A 19,291-nucleotide genomic window follows, 5' to 3' on the forward strand; every position below is an offset into this window, starting at 1 on the left:
AATGCCTTAGGACAGACCTTTTTTAAAACTATTTGGTGTAGTCAGAAGTTATGTCAAACAGCAATATTAGGCTATTTTGGCTCAAATGTTGAGTGTCTGTGGGATCAAATAATATAATCATGATCCCATAGGCATCCAGGAATTGAGCGAAACTTAAACAGCCTAAGTTTCGCTCAATTCCTGGGGAGCTCCGTTTCCCAAGCTTTGTCTGAGGGGAGGCCCACAGTCTCAGGCTTTGAAAACCCCTGTGGTAAACTATTATATGCAGAGGATGCAGTTAGCAATTTGTTTTGGTATCTAAATATTCAATATATTCTCATCAGGAATTTAAATGTTTAAACAAATGAAATGAAAGGGGAGCTTCATGCAGATTTGCCAGATTTATGCAAATACACATTTATAGCCCTAGGACATATTTTAGACTTATGGAACTGCATAGCCTCATACAGCACATATTGGAGGATTAACCTGTTTCATTTCTCTGTTATGGTGTAGACACACATACCTATACACACATTGTGGTGGAGTGATGAACACAATTTGATATTTCTATGTGTCATTTAAGAAAATAATTTAATCTTTTCACTGAACTTACTTAAAAGCCAAATTTATATGCAAGTGGGTTAAGTATCTGTCATCTTAACAGTGTAAAGTTGTCCACTGTCCCTGCTCACTGTGGTTCTCTGCAGAAGTCTTTGGAGTTTGAGGACTTGGGTCCTAAGAGAATTGCAGCTCTGGAGAAGGAGGCGGATGAGTGGAGAACGAAAGCAGAAGATGCAGTCGCCTCAATTCAGGACATCACCGTTTCCTACTTTGCACAGACTTCAAAGGCTCTAGCTGGTATAAGCTGCTGTGTTTATTTCTCTTATTTGTTTATGGATGAATTAATTAATGACTTTTATGTGTCATTCCTCAGCAAACAGGAAATGCAGCAGTCACCAAGTTCCATTGCAGTTGCAGACAAACAATATATTTATGAAATATGTTATCTAATATCCACACAAAATGCACAATGTCATGTTCATCTAAAAGGAAATATAAGGTTTAAGGCACACTTTAAATAATTACATGAAAAAATTATAATATAACAGATAATTGCTCTGTGTGATAAACTTCATTGCTCAAACAAGTGTGTTGTTGGAAGTAGGAAAAACTGGATAAGAATTTCACTTTGTTGGGCAGCCATTTTTCATGTGGGCGTTTTGTGAATTCTTACCATATTCTGAGGGAATTAAGACAAAATCCCAAAGCACAACATATATATAGATATAATTTTATATGGATACACTCATTCCACAATCTATATGGCTTGCAATTGTAGCTATATTCATGTGCCTGTAAACCGTTTTGCTGGAGGTTTGTAAGGCGTTCTGAAAACATTGTATGCAATACATGTGCAAGAGGCCAGTCAGGGAATGTAGATCATGACAAAAAGTAAATCACAACACTCACAAAACAATATTTGATGAACTCCTAACACCTCAAATTTATTAGTAAAAGTATCCATGTTTTTTTTTTCTTTGTTACTTTTGCTTTGCACCCATGTTAATATATTGTGTGCTTTGTGTGATGCGCACACATAACTAGCCTTTGTGTGCATGTTCAGGTATGTTAAAGCAGATGGAGGAGGATAAGTGTCGTTTTGGAGCTGCTGCCTGGGCGTCTGCAGCTCCCAGACTTGAGAAACTACGTTTCCTATTAGCCAAAGAAACCCTGCAGCACATGAGGACTAAAGAGATGTGCCTCAACCGCAAGAAAGATGGCATCAGGAGAAGGGTGTGTGTCTTACGTTTTTTTGATTAACATGATCAGCATGAACACTGATGTAATCAGTCCGCACATTCCATGGTGGTGTATTGTGCTCTGACACAGTTGTAAGGGTTTATTTTTCATTCAGATTTCCACTGCCAGCGCCGACTCTGCTTTTGTAGTGGTGATAAGTCTGTAGAGATGTAACACGGCCCTTTGGTATTCCAGTCTGATGTGAATCTATGGCTGCTAAAGTCCTTTGATCTATTTATAAAGCCTCTCTAAAAACACAGAGAATCCCCTCGAGATACCCTCAAAACCTGCATTAATGAATTAGTGAGTCTGTGTTTATATACATACTCAAAACGTGCCAGCTATATGCATATCAGTGAGTACAGGGGAGGTTTATTTCAAATGTCAGGATCACAGTACTTTGGGGAAATTGCAGCGAATTACTTGCTGCTGTAGGGTGTCGTGCTGTGAATTTGAGCTTTTTGGAAGAGAACAGAAAACACCTTCAGCACCTTCACCTTTATGTGGCTGCATTATTCATCCGATTAAGCTCTTTAAAATATCAGGTTTCAGGATGCTGGTGGTATCTCCCACTGTGAAATCAACATGAGCCTTTACAGAGACAGTTGTGTGTGAGTGTTTATAATGAGATCAGTAAGCTACACCTACGCAGAATCTAGCACTGGTGGCAACAATACTCAGTGGCTCTGTTGAGTGTGCTGGTTTGCCTGCCTTTACTGTGTGTGTGTGTGTGTGTGTGTGTGTGTGTGTGTGTGTGTGTGTTTGGAATGAGCTGTATTACATCTAAAATCAATTCTCTCTCTCTCTCCAGCTGACACAGTGGCTGTGTGTATTTGACATAATTCAAAGCGTTTAAGGACATACATATGCTTTGAATGCCTCAGCTTAGAGACTACATGTCAAGTATACTTAACATTACTGTGCTTGCAGGTAGCTGCTGGTTTCAGCTCATTTCATCACAGTATGAAAATCAACTCACAGTGATTAAAACAGACAGACACTAGCGTTGTTTTTATGTCAAATAGTTTTCTCTTTAGTTTTTTTCACCTGGTAATGTAGTTGAAAGCAGAGGATCTTTTGTAAACTCCTTGTCATTATGTTCAAGGACACTCTCAAATCCAGAGTGAGCTGTCAAAAAGCACTCACAAGCAATTGTGTCAAAACAAAAAATGTAACCCAGAAGGCAAACAATTAGAAACACAGACGTCATAAAAAGGATAATGTGGAGGATATTCTCTCACTAAATAGGTTTCATTTTGACAGCTTATTCAGTTTATTCAAGGTGTAAGATAAATAGTCCTTGCTTGCAATTGCCTCACCATCTCTCTGTGAGAGATTAGTGTACCAAGTTGTAAGTTTCTGCAAGTTGAAGTTAATTGCATATTCAAATATAAACAATAAAAACATATGGTATGCTTTAGAAGATGGTCAGCAGTGAGTATGCACATCATCAAGTATGATCATCTAATGGGCTTGACATGTTTCTGTTGTTGGAGTGCAGTTGGGCAGCCTGTCTGGCAGAGTCAAGAGCCACAGAACTGATTCTAGGTCTGCGTCTGAGGACGGCCAGCAGCAGGACACAGTGGACCAGCTAGAACTGCAGTTCTATGAAACCCAACTAGAACTGTACGACACCAAGTTTGAGATCCTGAAGAATGAGGAGCAGCTGCTGGTGGCTCAGATAGACACCCTGCGACGGCAGATTAAAGGTAGATGTGTAAGCTATTCTGATTTATGGAGGAAGAAGAGGTTCTAAACATACCACCAACATTTAATCACTATGAAAGACAGTGGTGTGTAAGGCTGCAACTAACGATTATTTTCATTGTCAATTCATCTGTTGATCATTTTCTCGATTCATCGATTAATTGTTTGGTCTATAAAATGTCAGAAAATGGTGAAAAATGTCAATCAGCGTTTTCCATAGCACAAGATGATGTCCTCAAATGCCTTGTTTTGTCCACAATCAAAAGATAAAAGATTCAGTTTACTGTCAGAATATATTCACATTTAATAAGCTGGAATCAAATCATTTTTAAAACAAAATGATTCAAACGATTAATTGATTATCCAAATAGTTGGTGATTAATTTAATAGTTGGCAAATAATCTAATATTAAGTGTAGCAGCTCTAGTGGTGTTCTTGTAAAGTCCACATTAAAACACTAATTTAATGGCGTATGAAGCACTCTGTAATTAATAACGTATCATTTATATAAAATCATAATACCAGAAGTACAAAATAATGAAGCAGAGATGAAAAGGCTTGCAGTTGCCTCACACTGTGAAAGTGTAATCTACAGGTCCTCACACAAATTGCCATCTTGGCCTGAACACTGTATTTAAATTAATGTACTGGATTACATTTTTTGTTACTTTGAAATGGACAATACATTTGCAAAATAGAAGTGGACCTGGATATTATATAAAGGTGCGTCATACAGGTGTTGATTGTTCCTTGTCTCAGCCTCTTTGGCTCACATCTCACCCTCTGCTCATCCCATGTGGCTGTGTTCTGCTAGTTTTAAAACCTGTGATGGTGAAAATTTCTTTTTCAGTTTTTTGGTGAACTGGCCCTTTAAAATGCATATGTGTATTTTCTTGTTCAGTCAATGAAATGGCAGATTTTTACGTTACATACTGTTTCACATACTTACAGGACTGTTGTATTGGATTACATGGTGTTTTTATGGTCACCTTGTGTATTGTGCACAGGGTTTACTTTGGGGAAATATTTTGTTCATGTAAATATTTCCATAATTGCTCCTCCTGGGACTTGGCATGTTTGCTTTCAAGTGGTGTGTATGTACCTGCTGTGTGTTGGCCTGTCTGTATCTGTGCTGACTTTGGTTGTGTGTGTCCTTGGCTGGTAGCTGGAAGGAGGAAAGAATGTGTCCTCTACCATTGCTGCTCAGTAAAGTTAAAGTTTATATTGTAAATTAAATACTCATCAGTAGTAAAGGACTTTTCTAATGCCCCCCTTATTGGAATATATGAATTATTTTACTTCTGGTTGTCAAATAGACTCTTACTCATGACTGATGGGATAATATGCAGATCACCTGTATGCATGTAAACATTGTTTATATGCACAAAAAAAACATACATTTATTTGGCAATTTGGCATTAAGACAAGAAATTATGTGACATGAGCTGCACTAGTCAGTTTACTCCAAAACCATAAATTTATAGTTTTCAGCTGATGCAGAGTGACTCTTCTCTCTCTGTGCAGAAATCTACCTACATTAATCAGGAGACTAGTTTTCCTGTTGACATGTTGTTTCAGAAGTGCATGTACAGTGTAATCTGCATGACATCCATGGTTGACATCAGGATGAGACCCAGGACACACTCGACTCTGCTTTGTGTGAACTTTAATTGTTTTGATGCTGGACCAACTTGGCTTGTTTTGTCCGGCACATGAGACTGTACGAATGTTTACATACATAGTACATGTTGACACCACTGAGTCATTACCAACAGTTAATTTCCAAAGTAATATCCGAAGCATCAAGTCATCTCTGTTGAATACCAAATTGAAGCTAAAGTGATGACTTAAGAGTTACACTGGTTGAAAGGGCTCCTTTAGATCAGGTACAGGGTTGGTTTAGTGACTGAACTGCATTTGTGTTTTAGAACTGAAGGAGGAGGTGGTATACTATGATGTTTGTGAAGATCCAGAGGAGCTGCAGAGCATGGTCCACACAGGTATTCACCCTGCAGACTCTCCGGCTGTCAGTCAGCTCAAAAAACGCCTACAGACCTTGGAAAGCAAGAGAGGCAACATCTGTGCCCGGCGAGCCTATCTCCGCAACAAAAAGGTGAGGATGAGTGCCATTCATTTATTCTCAGAAGACTTTCTATTCTTCTTTGTTAAAAAATGTTTTTAGTGGTATTTTGGGTTTTTTTTAAAGGGCAAATGTATTGATCTGTGAATACTATTGGAAATAGTTGCAAATTAACTGAAGAAGATCTTTCTCAATCTTTATTTTCTCACTATATCTCCTTCACGTCCCCAATTGCTGAGTTTTTTTTAGTCTTTTTACTATATTGTTTTATTTTTAGCACAGTCAGTGCACTTGGCATTTTGTCCTGTTGCTGGCTGCATGCTCATTTGTCTGATTAAAAAGCATTTTATTGCTCAGAACAGAGAAAGAAGAATCCCCTTCATAGAGGCTCCCACGAATCAGCCACACACCGCAAAAAGTGAGCTCTCAAAAACAAGGGATAAAAGAATTAAAATGGGGGAAATATTACTTAAAATAAGCAAAATTATCTGCCAACAGAACAAGAATATTTGACTTGCTACTTAAGGACAAAAAAACTTAAAACAAGTGAAATTCTCTAACAGAAAAGCCACCTGGTGAGAAAAAATATCTTGTCAGACAAAAAACAAGTAGATTTTGCCTTTAATTAAGATAATTAATCTTACTTAGATTTTAGTTTTTGCAGTGCAGTAATCTACAGGGAACAAGAATTGCATGCATACATATTTAATAATGTAGTAAAGGAACATTATGAAATTAAAAACGTTCTCCCCTAATAACTGTTTTTTGCCCCTCATTATCAGTTTCACTGGAATTTCCTGAACTTTGAAGGACAAGCACCCGCTCATTTCTGACTACGGTGTGTTCATGTGTTTTTTCCCAAGTATCCAAGTATTAATGTTTGTGTGTGTTTTTAGGATCAGTGCGTGGAGGCCAACGAGCAGAAGCAGCTGCTAGCCAAACAGAGCTCCATCCTCCTCAACCAGCATCATCAGGTCCACCTGGTAGGTCACCACGGCAACGAGACAACCCACAGAGATGCTCCCGCACCAGCATAAGTCTCAAATGAAACAGGATCCAATTCTTTCTCTCTAATAGCTCCCCACTGTCTCCCTTTGTTGTCTGCAGAAGCGAGAGAAGAAGAAAGAGGAGGAGCAGAGGCGGAAACAGTGGGTGGATGAGGAGCGAGAGAAGACTCTGAGCAGATTACGATCCTTCAGAGAGGTCAGGCTCCTCTATTGTGTCTCCTCCGCCTCCCCCTGCAGCTTCTCTTCTGTTAATGAAAGCCCAAAGGCGCCTGCTTTGTAACCGCTTAATTTAATAGTTCAATAGTTCACCTCAAAATTAAAATTCAGTTATTAACTTCTCAACCCCATGTCAGAGGAAGTTCTGATGACGAAGTGCTGTGTTTGTGGACATGTTCTGTAGTAGTGAGATGTATACACCAGAGCTTTAATTGGTGTGTGGAGGACCAGAGCCTTGCCAGACAGGAAATTGAGAGAGATTCAAATTTTTTAATTATTACTAATATACCACTAATATTTGCCTAGTTATAACGAAAGTGTTCTAAACCGTATGAATACCACTAACTCTGAATTACGTTTATTTCTCACGTATTTAAATATATATATATATATATAAAAATAAAAATCACTCATACATTTGCAAATGATTTGCAAAGTATTGTTAAAATTAAATTGATAAAATTAAAATAATGTTTGTCCTGCTAAAACTGTTCAAGCCATGTTTGTGGCGAGGCTCTAGGGATGGCATTGTTGTCTGTCTACCAATTTGATTCAGACTGAAATATCTCAAAAGTAATTGGTTGCATGTCATAACATTTTGTACAGATGTTTATTTTTCTCCTTCTGATGAATTGTAGTTACTTCCTCAGACTTCTTTCAATTTGTCCAATACTGGTTTGTGACTAAATACCCATAAAGCCAATAATTCCCATTGGCCTCAGCGGTACTTCTGTTTAGTGGTAATTAGCAAATGCTAGCATGCTAACACACTAAACCACGATTGTGAACATGTTAGCATTTATCACTGTGAGCACATTAGCATGCTGACGTTAGCATTTAGCTCAAAGCACCGCTGTGCCTAAGTAGCGACTGGCAGAGTTGCTAGCATGGCTGTAGACACTCACAGTCTTCTAGGAAGAGTTTTAATACTCAATTCTCTTGAGTTTTAATGGTGCAGGCTCAATTAATAAATCAGAAGTTTACTAAGAACTTAGAAATCCTGTCCAGAACAGCTACTGACTGGCCTCTGTGGTGAGACTGTTTTGTCAACCAGTTAATTTTATGGATTGTGATATGGTTTTCCTGTCACTTCATTTTAATCTCAAGTTGCTTTAAGACCTATTTAAAACAAAAGAGCATGTTCTTTCTCAGAACATTAGACAAGATAATGTCCTTATTTCTCAAACAATTTCTCCCCGTCTTCTACCATCATGTTCAAGAAGCAACATGGCCAGTACATCCTGAAGACTCCTCAGTCCAGGATTTCTCCTTCAGAAGTCCCGTGTCCCTCCCAGCCGATGTCCATAATCAGCCTTGGACCCTCTCCCACCTCTGAAGGACCCTCCTCCATCCGTCCTGGACCCAGACGCAATAAAACACCCAGGAAAAAGCAGCCTGAAGACATACCTGTCCATATCTACTCTGCACCGCCACCTCCAACAATAACCTGCCCTACTGCACCTCCTCCGCCACCGCCCCCACCACTGCCCCCTGCCATACCCCCTCTACTTGTCCAAGCTTCACCTTCCTCTGAGGACACCCCAATGCCTCTCAGTGAAAAAGAGGACCCTCCTTTTCCAGCCAAGAACATGCTCAAACAAAATATAGGTGAGAGTGAAATACACGCAGGATAATTCAGCTTTATGTGTCTGTAATAAAGGGATATCAAAATGTTGGATTTCCATTTTATTAGAAAAATACAATACATATGGAGTTGGATGTGTGAATTTGTCTGACTGCAGGGGAGGTCGTGTTTGTTCCAGAGAAAAGTGTGCTTCAAGTGTGTGTGTGTGTGTGTGTGTGCGCACGCGCGTGCGTCTGTACATGGTGTTCTGCCCTAAATGCACAACTTCCCCCAGAGGATGCATTTTACCTCAGTTGTGGTCCTGCTGATGCACACTCTTAGCTCCAGGGAGACACTAACATCCAACACAGCTTCATTTTCCTGAGCTTTCTGAGTCATTCAAAAGGAAGCTGTTATTAAAAACTGTTTTGAAAATGTGCACCAATGACAACCTGGGAACACTCTGTGCAGTCTGCTTTGGTGTGAAAAATGGTGGTAAACATTTTTAGATGCTTCATCTGCAGTGAAATTGAAACTGACAAGTGCAAAATTACATTACTGTGCATTATTGACTTGCAAAAAGTCTTCATTGTAAAAGTGCCTGTTTTTATTTACAGGAACAATGGATGAAGTGTTGGCGTCATTGCAGCGTGGACAGAGTCGGCTTCGAAAGGTCCCTGCTCCCAAGACAGCGCCCCTAGCTGGGGATCTCAGGAGCAGTCTGATGACTGCAATCCGACAGGGAGTCACCCTGAAGAAGGTGAGATGTTCTTATATATCGGCCAGGCTAATATATTGAATCATATTAGCTTATTTTAGATATACTGTAATGGTGTATATGTCAGCCAATAGGACCAAGAAATTGCATTACAGAAATGCCAAACTGGGTTATAAACGTTACATAGTTTGTCCCTCCGAGAACACTCACAAGTTGATTCTTTAACTGTAAAATTCTTTAAGGGATCCGTGTATATATTTATTACTTATATTTCATTCCCTTTTTTTTTTAAACTCCCAAATATCTATCAGTATAGGCCTCAAAAATCCAGTATTGGTCAGGCTATATTAAGTCCAGTCTGGGGTGTACTCACTTTTGTTGCTAGCGGTTTAGACATTAATGGCTGTGTGATGTGTTATTTTGAGGGGACAGCAAGTTTACACTGTTATACAAGCTGTACACTCACTACTTTATATTGTAGCAAAGTGTAATTTCTTCAGTGTTGTCACATGAAAAGATATAATCAAATATGTACACAAATGTGGGGGGTGTACTCACTTTTGTGAGATACTGTATGTTTTTTTGTTTTTTTTTTCCATGGGACTTGTTGACTAAAACAAAAATATAAATTAACATCAGGTGTATTGTTAGTATAGGAGAAGAGTTTGATGTTACTATCCATGGTTTATCTACATCTCATAATGACATTGATAGTTTTTAGGGGTGAATGGGAATAACTAAATGCTAAGTCAGTTTGAAAGTCATATGAGGCAATTGTTCATCACGGGACTTGTCATACTGAAATGTCAAACCAGCTTTCTTTTCTGGTACAGTATATGTATAGAATCAGGTATGCCTTTTTCACAGCAGACAGTTTGTCATAGTAGTAATGGTGGGTTACTAATAGCAGTAACAATGGCTTTGTGAAAAAGACCTATAAAGACACAGACACACACTGTGGATGCTGAATGTTTCAGCCAATCAGCTGTCTGTCAGAGATCCAAAGCTTTTAATTTATTACATTTCAACATGAAGAGTTTGTGGTGGTACAGAACTGAAACTGAACGGAGTTCTCGTCATCTCATGAAGGCACTAGCAAGTGTCACAGCTGACCCTAATAGACAGCAGCAGGCACAGGTACAAACAATAAGTAATAGCGGTTATTCTAATCTAATACGCGTCCTTTTGTCAAATTCAGTGATCTCCTCACAATCCACTAGCTGTCCGTTCTGTGTGCACTGGAAAAAAAACGGTGTTTGTACACACACCTGGTTCTGTAAATGGGAAACAAAGTGGCTCGGACTGACCCACACAACACTATTCTAGCCATGATTTGTGGGTCAGGTAACATTAAATGACTTGCCCACGGGTATTCTGCTTACTTTGTAGTTTGCTGTTTGTTGTGATGTTAGCAATAGTAGCAGGAGAATTGTGAGTATCGCTGTCTGGAGCTGCTGTACTCGCTCTGGGACCGTCTTGTCCTCTCTGTTTGTTAGCTGTGCAGTAGCAACTGTAGCGGCAGATTGCTAACCCACAACTTAGCTAACGCTAGCGACATTACTTGCTGTGTCGTTCGCTCTCTATCATGGGATTGTATTTCTCCAGAATCGCATACCCCACCTTTAATAATGGCTGTATCCACTTAGGTGACAAGTCATAATGTCTGCTGCGAGAAAAGGTCTATTGATTTTTCCACCAAGTACAGTAATAGGAGGATGTAATATGGAAACTGTTATTAAATTGACTCTCGTCATGTTGTAGATGGTTCCTGGACGTGCAGAAGCCCCGGACGGTGCAGACAATGAACTGGAGCGCAGCATCAAAGCTGCCATGATGAGGATGAAGAAGGTGGCAGCCGACTCAGACGAGGATGACAGAGGAGACGACGAGACTCAGAGTACAGACTGGGACAGCTGAGAGAACACACCCACACACACATGCGCCAATGAAGCTGTTCTTTTACATTAGCCCTGCTCTGTTTTCTTCAAGAGTCTATGTTGCTGCCAAATTTACACCAAAATGGGATTACGCCTCTTCTGACTTACACACTGCACTATGTTGAAACTGTCAAACATTAATCATATTTGTCTTTTCAAAGTACCCCAGAGATGTTGTAATATATACAAAACAGCTGAAATAAGGATTTAGTCTCCTCTAAAGTTAGTTGGTTTGCAGAAATCCCAAACTGAGCAAATGTTGTGCTTTCAGCACTCATTAAGAAGAAAAGCCAAGCAGTAGTACTGTACAGTGAGTAAATGATTGCATTTCTCCCAACTCGGCATCTGAAGCCCTTTGGGGAGACATTCACATAGCAGCCAAAGCCTGTGCTGCAGGCAGAGACGACCACATTACACAACTCCATAAATAATCATAAATACTAATTTTCCGACATTACTGAGTATAAACTTGTCTGACTTCTGTTATTTTGAATGTAACTGTTTTTTAACTATACTTCACCCCAACAAGGGCTACAGCAAAGTCACTTTAGTCATTTTTGCGTTTTATTACTAAACAAAGGAAGAGTTGTCTTGATGTGTAGCAGTGTTAATTATTTGCAGCCTAATCGTTTAAACTTTAAGTTTTTCTTTTTTGTGTCAGAAACGTGTGAACTTAAGTGCAGTTTATACATAATCTGTTATTTCTTGCTCAAAGATGCCATAACTAGCAAAGTGACAAAAAAACATGCTAGATAAGTACAGCTCGATAAGTAAATATGTCAAAATTCTGTGATTCCAGCTATGGTTTCTTTACTCCTCTTTGACAGTAAATTGAATATATTTGGTTGTGGACAAAAACACATTTTATAGACCAAACAACTAATCGATTATTCGAGAAAAAATTGATAGATTAATCGACAATGAAAATAATTGTTAGTTGCAGACCTAATAACCACTACTTCCTTTAAATTATGGAATTACTCATGAACAGAGCTGTCTCTACTCATGGTTGAATTCCCAGAAAAGTTTGCCGACAGGTTATTGCTGATGTTTGGGAAAAACTTTGTACTTACAACCTTTTGAGCCTTTGACACAAAGCATTTGACTTACCTGAACCTCTTAAAAAGGCAATGCTGTAATGTATTATGTACAAAGAAATAATACTGTATGGCAAACAGCATTAAATGGTTTGCAGAAGAAATTATTAATTACTGCACTTTGATTCTGCAAGACATGAAACTTATTCCATTGTGTTAAAGATGAGCTAATGATGGTCGCGGCTAAAACACTCTTGAACCCGGTGTATTTAAAAAATAAAGGAAGTCACTTGTTAGATCATAATTATGGATTGTTGGCAATTTCTTTTTAAATCATAAATCTTTTTCTGAGATCTTTTCTGTGCTCATGCTGTTCCTGGATCTCCATAGGTTAGTTGTAGCTGGGCCATAAAGAAAAACCCCTGCTCTTTAAATGACTCACAACGTCTAAGAGATGTCTTATCAACCTGTGACGGTGAACTCCGGTGAGTGTGCTTTGGCGGATTTGTAGCCCACATGATGATGATGAGTCATATTGTAATATCCATCCTGGCAGCCGTCGCTTGCACATCTCTCTCCTGCAGTGACAGCTCAGATATCCCCAGCCAGCTGTGATTGGGATTATTCAGCTGTGTACTTGGGAGAGCAGCTGCTAGCAGGGGGAGTTATAGCTGCTCTTGAACGTCATCTCGTTTGCAGGGCCGCCATAAGTGTGTGTGTATGTGTGTGTAAGTTATTGTTATCATCCAGGTGATTAAGGTGGAAGACAGGTCATCATGCACCTTGGGGAAGACACACATGGCGGGTATATAGACAAACCCGCCAATCAAGCGTCAACATGAAATTCCGCAGCCTGTTACTATGGCAACAGCAAGTCTCAGTGGTAGTGGCCTACAGTGCCATATCTCTCTCTCACTCTCTCTCTTTCAGAACAGCATAGTCTCTTAATGATGTTTCACCAACTCGCCCACTCGTCACCGGTCTCACAATGGGCCTTGCTGGGAGAAAGATGCGGAGATGAACAAGAGAGAAATGGCTCTTTTGCTGCATCACTGCTAATGTACACTCACCTAAAGGATTATTAGGAACACCTGTTCAATTTCTCATTAATGCAATTATCTAATCAACCAATCACATGGCAGTTGCTTCAATGCATTTAGGGGTGTGGTCCTGGTCAAGACAATCTCCTGAACTCCAAACTGAATGTCAGAATGGGAAAGAAAGGTGATTTAAGCAGTTTTGAGCGTGGCATGGTTGTTGGTGCCAGACGGGCCGGTCTGAGTATTTCACAATCCGCTCAGTTACTGGGATTTTCACACACAACCATTTCTAGGGTTTACAAAGAATGGTGTGAAAAGGGAAAAACATCCAGTATGCAGCAGTCCTGTGGGCGAAAATGCCTTGTTGATGCTAGAGGTCAGAGGAGAATGGGCCGACTGATTCAAGCTGATAGAAGAGCAACTTTGACTGAAATGACCACTCGTTACAACCGAGGTATGCAGCAAAGCACTTGTGAAGCCACAACACGCGCAACCTTGAGGCGGATGGGCTACAACAGCAGAAGACCCCACCGGGTACCACTCATCTCCACTACAAATAGGAAAAAGAGGCTACAATTTGCAAGAGCTCACCAAAATTGGACAGTTGAAGACTGGAAAAATGTTGCCTGGTCTGATGAGTCTCGATTTCTGTTGAGACATTGAGATGGTAGAGTCAGAATTTGGCATAAACAGAATGAGAACATGGATCCATCATGCCTTGTTACCACTATGCAGGCTGGTGGTGGTGGTGTAATGGTGTGGGGGATGTTTTCTTGGCACACTTTAGGCCCCTTAGTGCCAATTGGGCATCGTTTAAATGCCACGGCCTACCTGAGCATTGTTTCTGACCATGTCCATCCCTTTATGGCCACCATGTACCCATCCTCTGATGGCTACTTCCAGCAGGATAATGCATGTCACAAAGCTCGAATCATTTCAAATTGGTTTCTTGAACATGACAATAGGTTCACTGTACTAAAATGGCCCCCACAGTCACCAGATCTCAACCCAATAGAGCATCTTTGGGATGTGGTGGAACGGGAGCTTCGTGCCCTGGATGTGCATCCCACAAATCTCCATCAACTGCAAGATGCTATCCTATCAATATGGGCCAACATTTCTAAAGAATGCTTTCAGCACCTTGTTGAATCAATGCCACGTAGAATTAAGGCAGTTCTGAAGGCGAAAGGGGGTCAAACACAGTATTAGTATGGTGTTCCTAATAATCTTTTAGGTGAGTGTATTTGAGCATGATTGATAATTGATACAAGGTATCGGTAATTTAAATTATTGTTTCTTATTTTTCATTTAATTAATTCACAATTTAATGTATAAAAAGTCAGAAAAGTGACACGCTCCAGATCAAAGTAAGATTGTTCTTTTGTTTAGACTAAACAAGAGTCAAACAAGACACTTGATCTAATAAAGGCATAGGATACTTGAGACTAAAAGTCTAATGTTACAGCCACTCTAGCAGCTCTGTGAGGCTGTGCTTAGACAAACACAAACAAAAACATGCTGGTGTTTAGCAGGTACTATGTTTATGTAATGTTTTCTATCATAGTTTAGTTTAATTTGTAGTTAACACAAAGCACAGCTGAAGCTGATGGGTATGTTATTATTTTTGCAGATATTTGGTCATATTTGATTCTGACCTGCTGCTGGCGCTAGAGGAAAAGTCAGGGGATCATTAAAGTATTAGGATTCCTCCTCTGGGGATCTCAGATGTCTGCACAAAATTTCATAGAAATTCTTGCAGTAGTTGGGATATTGAAGTCTGGACTTAAATGGTGGCACAACAGATGTAACCATCTCTAGAGAAGAACTAAAACTATACTACAAAGTCCTAAATGTGACAAGAGCCAGAGCTTAGGCCTACAGTAACATATTCACCCCCCCCCCCCCCCCCAAAAGGTTGGCCTATTCAGTAAGGCTGGGACTATATATATATATACTAGATACTATAGATTGTTTGCCCACAAATTGTCAGAAAATAGTGATACATAATATAAATTGAAGAAGCTGGAACTAGGAAAGTTGTTTAAGTGATTTTATCAAGAAAAAATGTCAGACTTTGTTTGTTGATTGAGCAAATGAAGCCATTTGTTAGGCTCAGGGGAGTTTTTTCATGATGAGCATTATTTGTTTTTTTTTAAACAATTTATAAACAAAACAATTAAGTTATTGAAAAAAGACGTGGATAATAATAAAGTTGATTTTCCATCAACAGTCTTAATTAGTGAATTTTCAGCACTAAATTGATGTTTATTCTGCATATTGATTGTACCTGTGCCAACCAGCTCATCTCTGATGGTGAAAAAGAACATCGACTCTCAGGGACATCAACATCCAGGAGTCTCACTGGCTGAGAAAGACAAGTGACTCTTGTGTAATTAAAAAATGAATGCACTGTCAATCACTGTTACACATTATTTACAAAAAAATGTAGTGAGTGGGATTAAGTTGCCTAGGCAACATGTCCTGAGATCCACCCCTGCAGTTATTTCCTCAGTACTTTGAGGACGTTGGACTTGTAAGTTTTTTTTTCCCCATCCCTTCTACAGGCGGATTCCGTTTGCTTTATTTGTCCTGATCTCAGAGAAATTGATATGTGTCACTGTGATTAAATCCCACTTCTTTTTGCTTTGCTTATGTGCGTCTCGGTTAGGATTATAGCTATATTTAGTGCTATGTAAATCAACATCAGAGAAAAAGACGTGCGGTGGCGGAGCTTCTGTATTCAAGCCTCGATGGGATGCAGCTTTGGCGCTGTAGGTTCATTCCACCTCCTTCTCTGAGCTTCTCAAAAACGCCTCAAGACTCACAATGTCAGCATATTTGTAAGCTTTCACTGTAGTTACTTTTGTACACAGAACCAACAATACTGATATAAGTGTGCATTAGGTAAACATCCCCTCTCTCCTCTCCTCTCTGGAGCTCTTGCCAAAATGTGGCCCACTAGAAGTTAAAAGAAGACAATAACTCAGTGTTGTAATTAAACTAAATTTTAACAATTGTCAATTCTATTTAAACAGGAGTCACAAAAGTGCACAAGAGGCATTGGTTCAAAAGGAAGGATCATATGTTGTGTTATCCAGGTTTAGATGACTTATGAACAGAGAGAAGCAAAAGTCCCTTCATAGATATCCCAATTTTTTGACAAGATCAAAACAGTAATGAAAAAATATAGACTTCGTAACATCGCCCCTAAATATACCACAACAACATGTGCCTTTTGATTTCAAATATACCACGTTTCAAGATGGACTTCCCAAAAGCAGCCGTGACACCATCCTACAAACAAAACCTCTGAAACAATTTGGTATATTTTATACATTATTGTACATCTACTGTATAGAGACATCAGGTTAAGTTTGATTTACTTGGTATATTCTAGAAACACGAGTTGCGGAGAGGCACCAAAATAAATAAATATGTAAAACAAAAACGAAGAATCTGACAGGGTTGTAGTGAAAGGCCCATGCCATCTAAATGTTTTCAGTGAAGTACACTTTCACATTATTCACCCATCAAGCAGCACCAAGTCCCCTCACCCAAAAATAACCACCACCATAACAAAAACTAGTGTGTAGGGAGAACATCAACAGCCTTTGAGACATACGCCTTTGTTCTACAAATGGACAACACTACTTTAGCACACACAAAGTAATTTGAGCACTACACTACACTCATGGCAAAAAGGGGTTCCTATTGTTATTTCTGGATGTTTCAAACACCCAAAAGAGTGTTGATGAAGTCCTGCTGCAGTCTCTTCTCAGAGTAGTTTTTGTGCAAACACCTGTTTTGTTCTTTGACTTAGTCACCATATTAACATCCATTAACATCCTCGGGATGGGCTGCTGCGTTTTCTTGTCATCTTATTTTACTAGTGAGGATGTTTTTTTTCCCCCATAAGGTTTTCTCACAAAAATCAAGTTATTATTATGGTGATGGTCATCACTTGGCCAGTTCTCCTTGCCAGGTGGATTTAGACTCACCTGGAGGCACTTTGTGTCACGGCCGTTTGTCATATATGTGCATATAATCTAATGAGTACAAACTGTCTTCTATAACACACCTGAGATAGATGAGAGGCAACAGCAAGGACAGTCTGTAGAAAGATTTCATCTATAATTCTCTGAAGGGGCCACAAGGATTAACACCAATTATTACTTGAGTGATGCTGAACAGCATTGTCTTTGTGTGTGTTTCATTTCAGCCCTTTTAAGTCCCCCCTTCTACTCAAAGCTCAGACTGCCTGCAAAGAAGTACCGCAGCCTTCAGAAAAAAAGACAGATGGACAGAACCCACCACCAGCTTTTTAAAGCCATTTCCCCCACAGAAACAGATAAGTAAGCTCAAAGTGTGACTCTTGATTTAGTTTCAGAATGCCAGCGCACAAAATGGAGCCATTTGGTGGAGCATGCTGGCCTTCCTCCTGCCAGTCTCTCTCTCCCTCTCCATAAACATCTCTTTCTCACATGGTAGTGTTTATTAGAAGCCAAAGCTGATTTTCTGAGTGGACATCACCTTGGGGGAGTAGGTGCCACATAGTTTCTGCCCTGAAGACATACTGTAGTGAATCCTTCGTACCTGACCTCTAACCCTTTCGACTCAGTGACACTTTTCTCAGTTATCAACACCTAGCTTGGAGAGCCCCTGCCTGAACTCATGCAACTCGTCTATCTTTCCATCCAGAATATCCATGAACTTCTTCAGCTCGCCCTTCATGTTGCCCTGCTTTTGTAGACTGTCGCTGATGTCCATCTGAAGACTTCCTATCCTCCCCTCCAGTTCGTTGTTCTTTGTCTCTGCAGCCTGTGGATGGATATTAGGGGGAAAAAAACAATAGTTTACAACAAATGGTGGATCCAGGGAAATCATAAATTTCATAAGAGGGATGTCAGAGTATTTGATGTACTGTAGCAGTACAGGTATGTTTCTATCTTTCTCTCACCAGAGATGCCAAATCAAAGACAGAGCTTCTCAAGCTACTGTCAAAAATGAGATAACAGTAGTTCAACTGGCTTTTTAGCATTTCACTTAAATAGATGCAGGTAAAATAAAAAGAATTAATTTACACTGAGATCTGGGGATTATTTTCTAAAATGCTGTAAGAATCCCCCCTCCCACACAATTTTCATCATCAGGACTGAAAAACATGTTTTAAATTCTCTCATCCACATTCTCCCACATTTTCATGTGAGGATGGGAGGGTGAAGCAGTCTTTCATACTAGCAGGTGACACACGAGTGACACATTAATGCCAAAGATACCATTGAAGGGAGGGGTTAAAAATAGGAGTGCTAAATGGGTGTTGCGCCTGACTGTATCCTCCAGCTGACTCCTGAAACCTGATCTTCACGTGGGGTGTCGTCTTTAAATAGAGGGGAGCCATGACCACAAACACAGAGGTAGAATAAGTGGGTTCCTTTTTCAAAACGCCACAGAAAAAAAACACATCAATACCAGGGGAAACTGCAGCAGTGCACTTTGAACAGTTTTACTTTACCCATCAACTGTTATCTGAATGGACAGTGGCTGAGTTTTCATTTTTGGTCACGTGAATAGACGGAAGTATTCGAAAAATCCCATTGTCTTTGCTTCTCCTCAGTTTGGATAGCTGGTTAGATAAACTCCTGCTTCAGCCAGTTCTGTTGTCACTGTCATTCATCCAGCTGCCTGTTGCAGAAACAAACCAGGCAGTTGAGCTCTGTGAAGCACAAGAACTTCAGGCATGCCACTGTTGGTTTTATTCTACTCTCTGTCCAGCTTGAAAGGCAGCACATGCATGACAGCTTGGATGATAAAATCTTGCTCTGAGTCAGACAGAACAGGGCGAGATGAGCGTCACTATCAATGCAACTCATGTCAGACTTGGCACTCACTGGGCGTACAGTCATTCACCAAGCCTGGCACTTCTGGTTTTACAGAGAGTCTTATATTACTCAATGAGGAATGAGCCTTGAAGAACAGGTGATCTTTGTTACAAGGCAGACGGAGGGTGACGGGCATGAATCTGTATTGTTTTTGGCAACAGCAGATTCTCACCCAACTTAAACTCCCAGACAAAACCCACACACTAGCTGAAATGTTATAAGACTTCGTCATTAAAGCTCTTGGTAGAGCTCTCAAACAACTTCATCTGTTTTTGCAGTCAGCAAAACATATCATATCTGCAGTGCTGGGAAACTAATAGGCCA

At 39.9% G+C, this 19,291-nt stretch overlaps 2 protein-coding genes across 3 annotated transcripts in view; one reads left to right on the forward strand and one right to left on the reverse strand.

Moving 5' to 3' along the window:
• Positions 1-12,352, forward strand: part of LOC123958600 (WASP homolog-associated protein with actin, membranes and microtubules) — a 17,754-nt gene extending 5,402 nt beyond the window's left edge. Inside the window, exons 5-11 of one of the 2 annotated variants that reach the window (XM_046032049.1) lie at positions 3,284-3,491; positions 5,418-5,602; positions 6,466-6,552; positions 6,677-6,772; positions 8,016-8,400; positions 8,974-9,116; positions 10,836-12,352. In XM_046032049.1, coding sequence (XP_045888005.1) covers positions 3,284-3,491; positions 5,418-5,602; positions 6,466-6,552; positions 6,677-6,772; positions 8,016-8,400; positions 8,974-9,116; positions 10,836-10,991 — 1,260 coding nt within the window. In that variant the 3' untranslated portion in view covers positions 10,992-12,352. Of the gene's footprint in view, positions 1-3,283; positions 3,492-5,417; positions 5,603-6,465; positions 6,553-6,676; positions 6,773-8,012; positions 8,401-8,973; positions 9,117-10,835 lie in introns of both variants that reach the window. The other variant, XM_046032047.1, reaches the window with a different exon arrangement.
• Positions 12,353-16,077: 3,725 nt separating this feature from the next.
• homer2 (homer scaffold protein 2) overlaps positions 16,078-19,291 on the reverse strand; it is a 31,324-nt gene continuing 28,110 nt past the window's right edge. The window contains exon 10 of the mRNA XM_046032962.1: positions 16,078-17,906. Coding sequence (XP_045888918.1) covers positions 17,718-17,906 — 189 coding nt within the window. The 3' untranslated portion in view covers positions 16,078-17,717. The remainder of the gene's footprint in view (positions 17,907-19,291) is intronic.

This window comes from Micropterus dolomieu, linkage group LG20, assembly GCF_021292245.1.
Source record: "Micropterus dolomieu isolate WLL.071019.BEF.003 ecotype Adirondacks linkage group LG20, ASM2129224v1, whole genome shotgun sequence".
NCBI lineage: Eukaryota > Metazoa > Chordata > Actinopteri > Centrarchiformes > Centrarchidae > Micropterus > Micropterus dolomieu.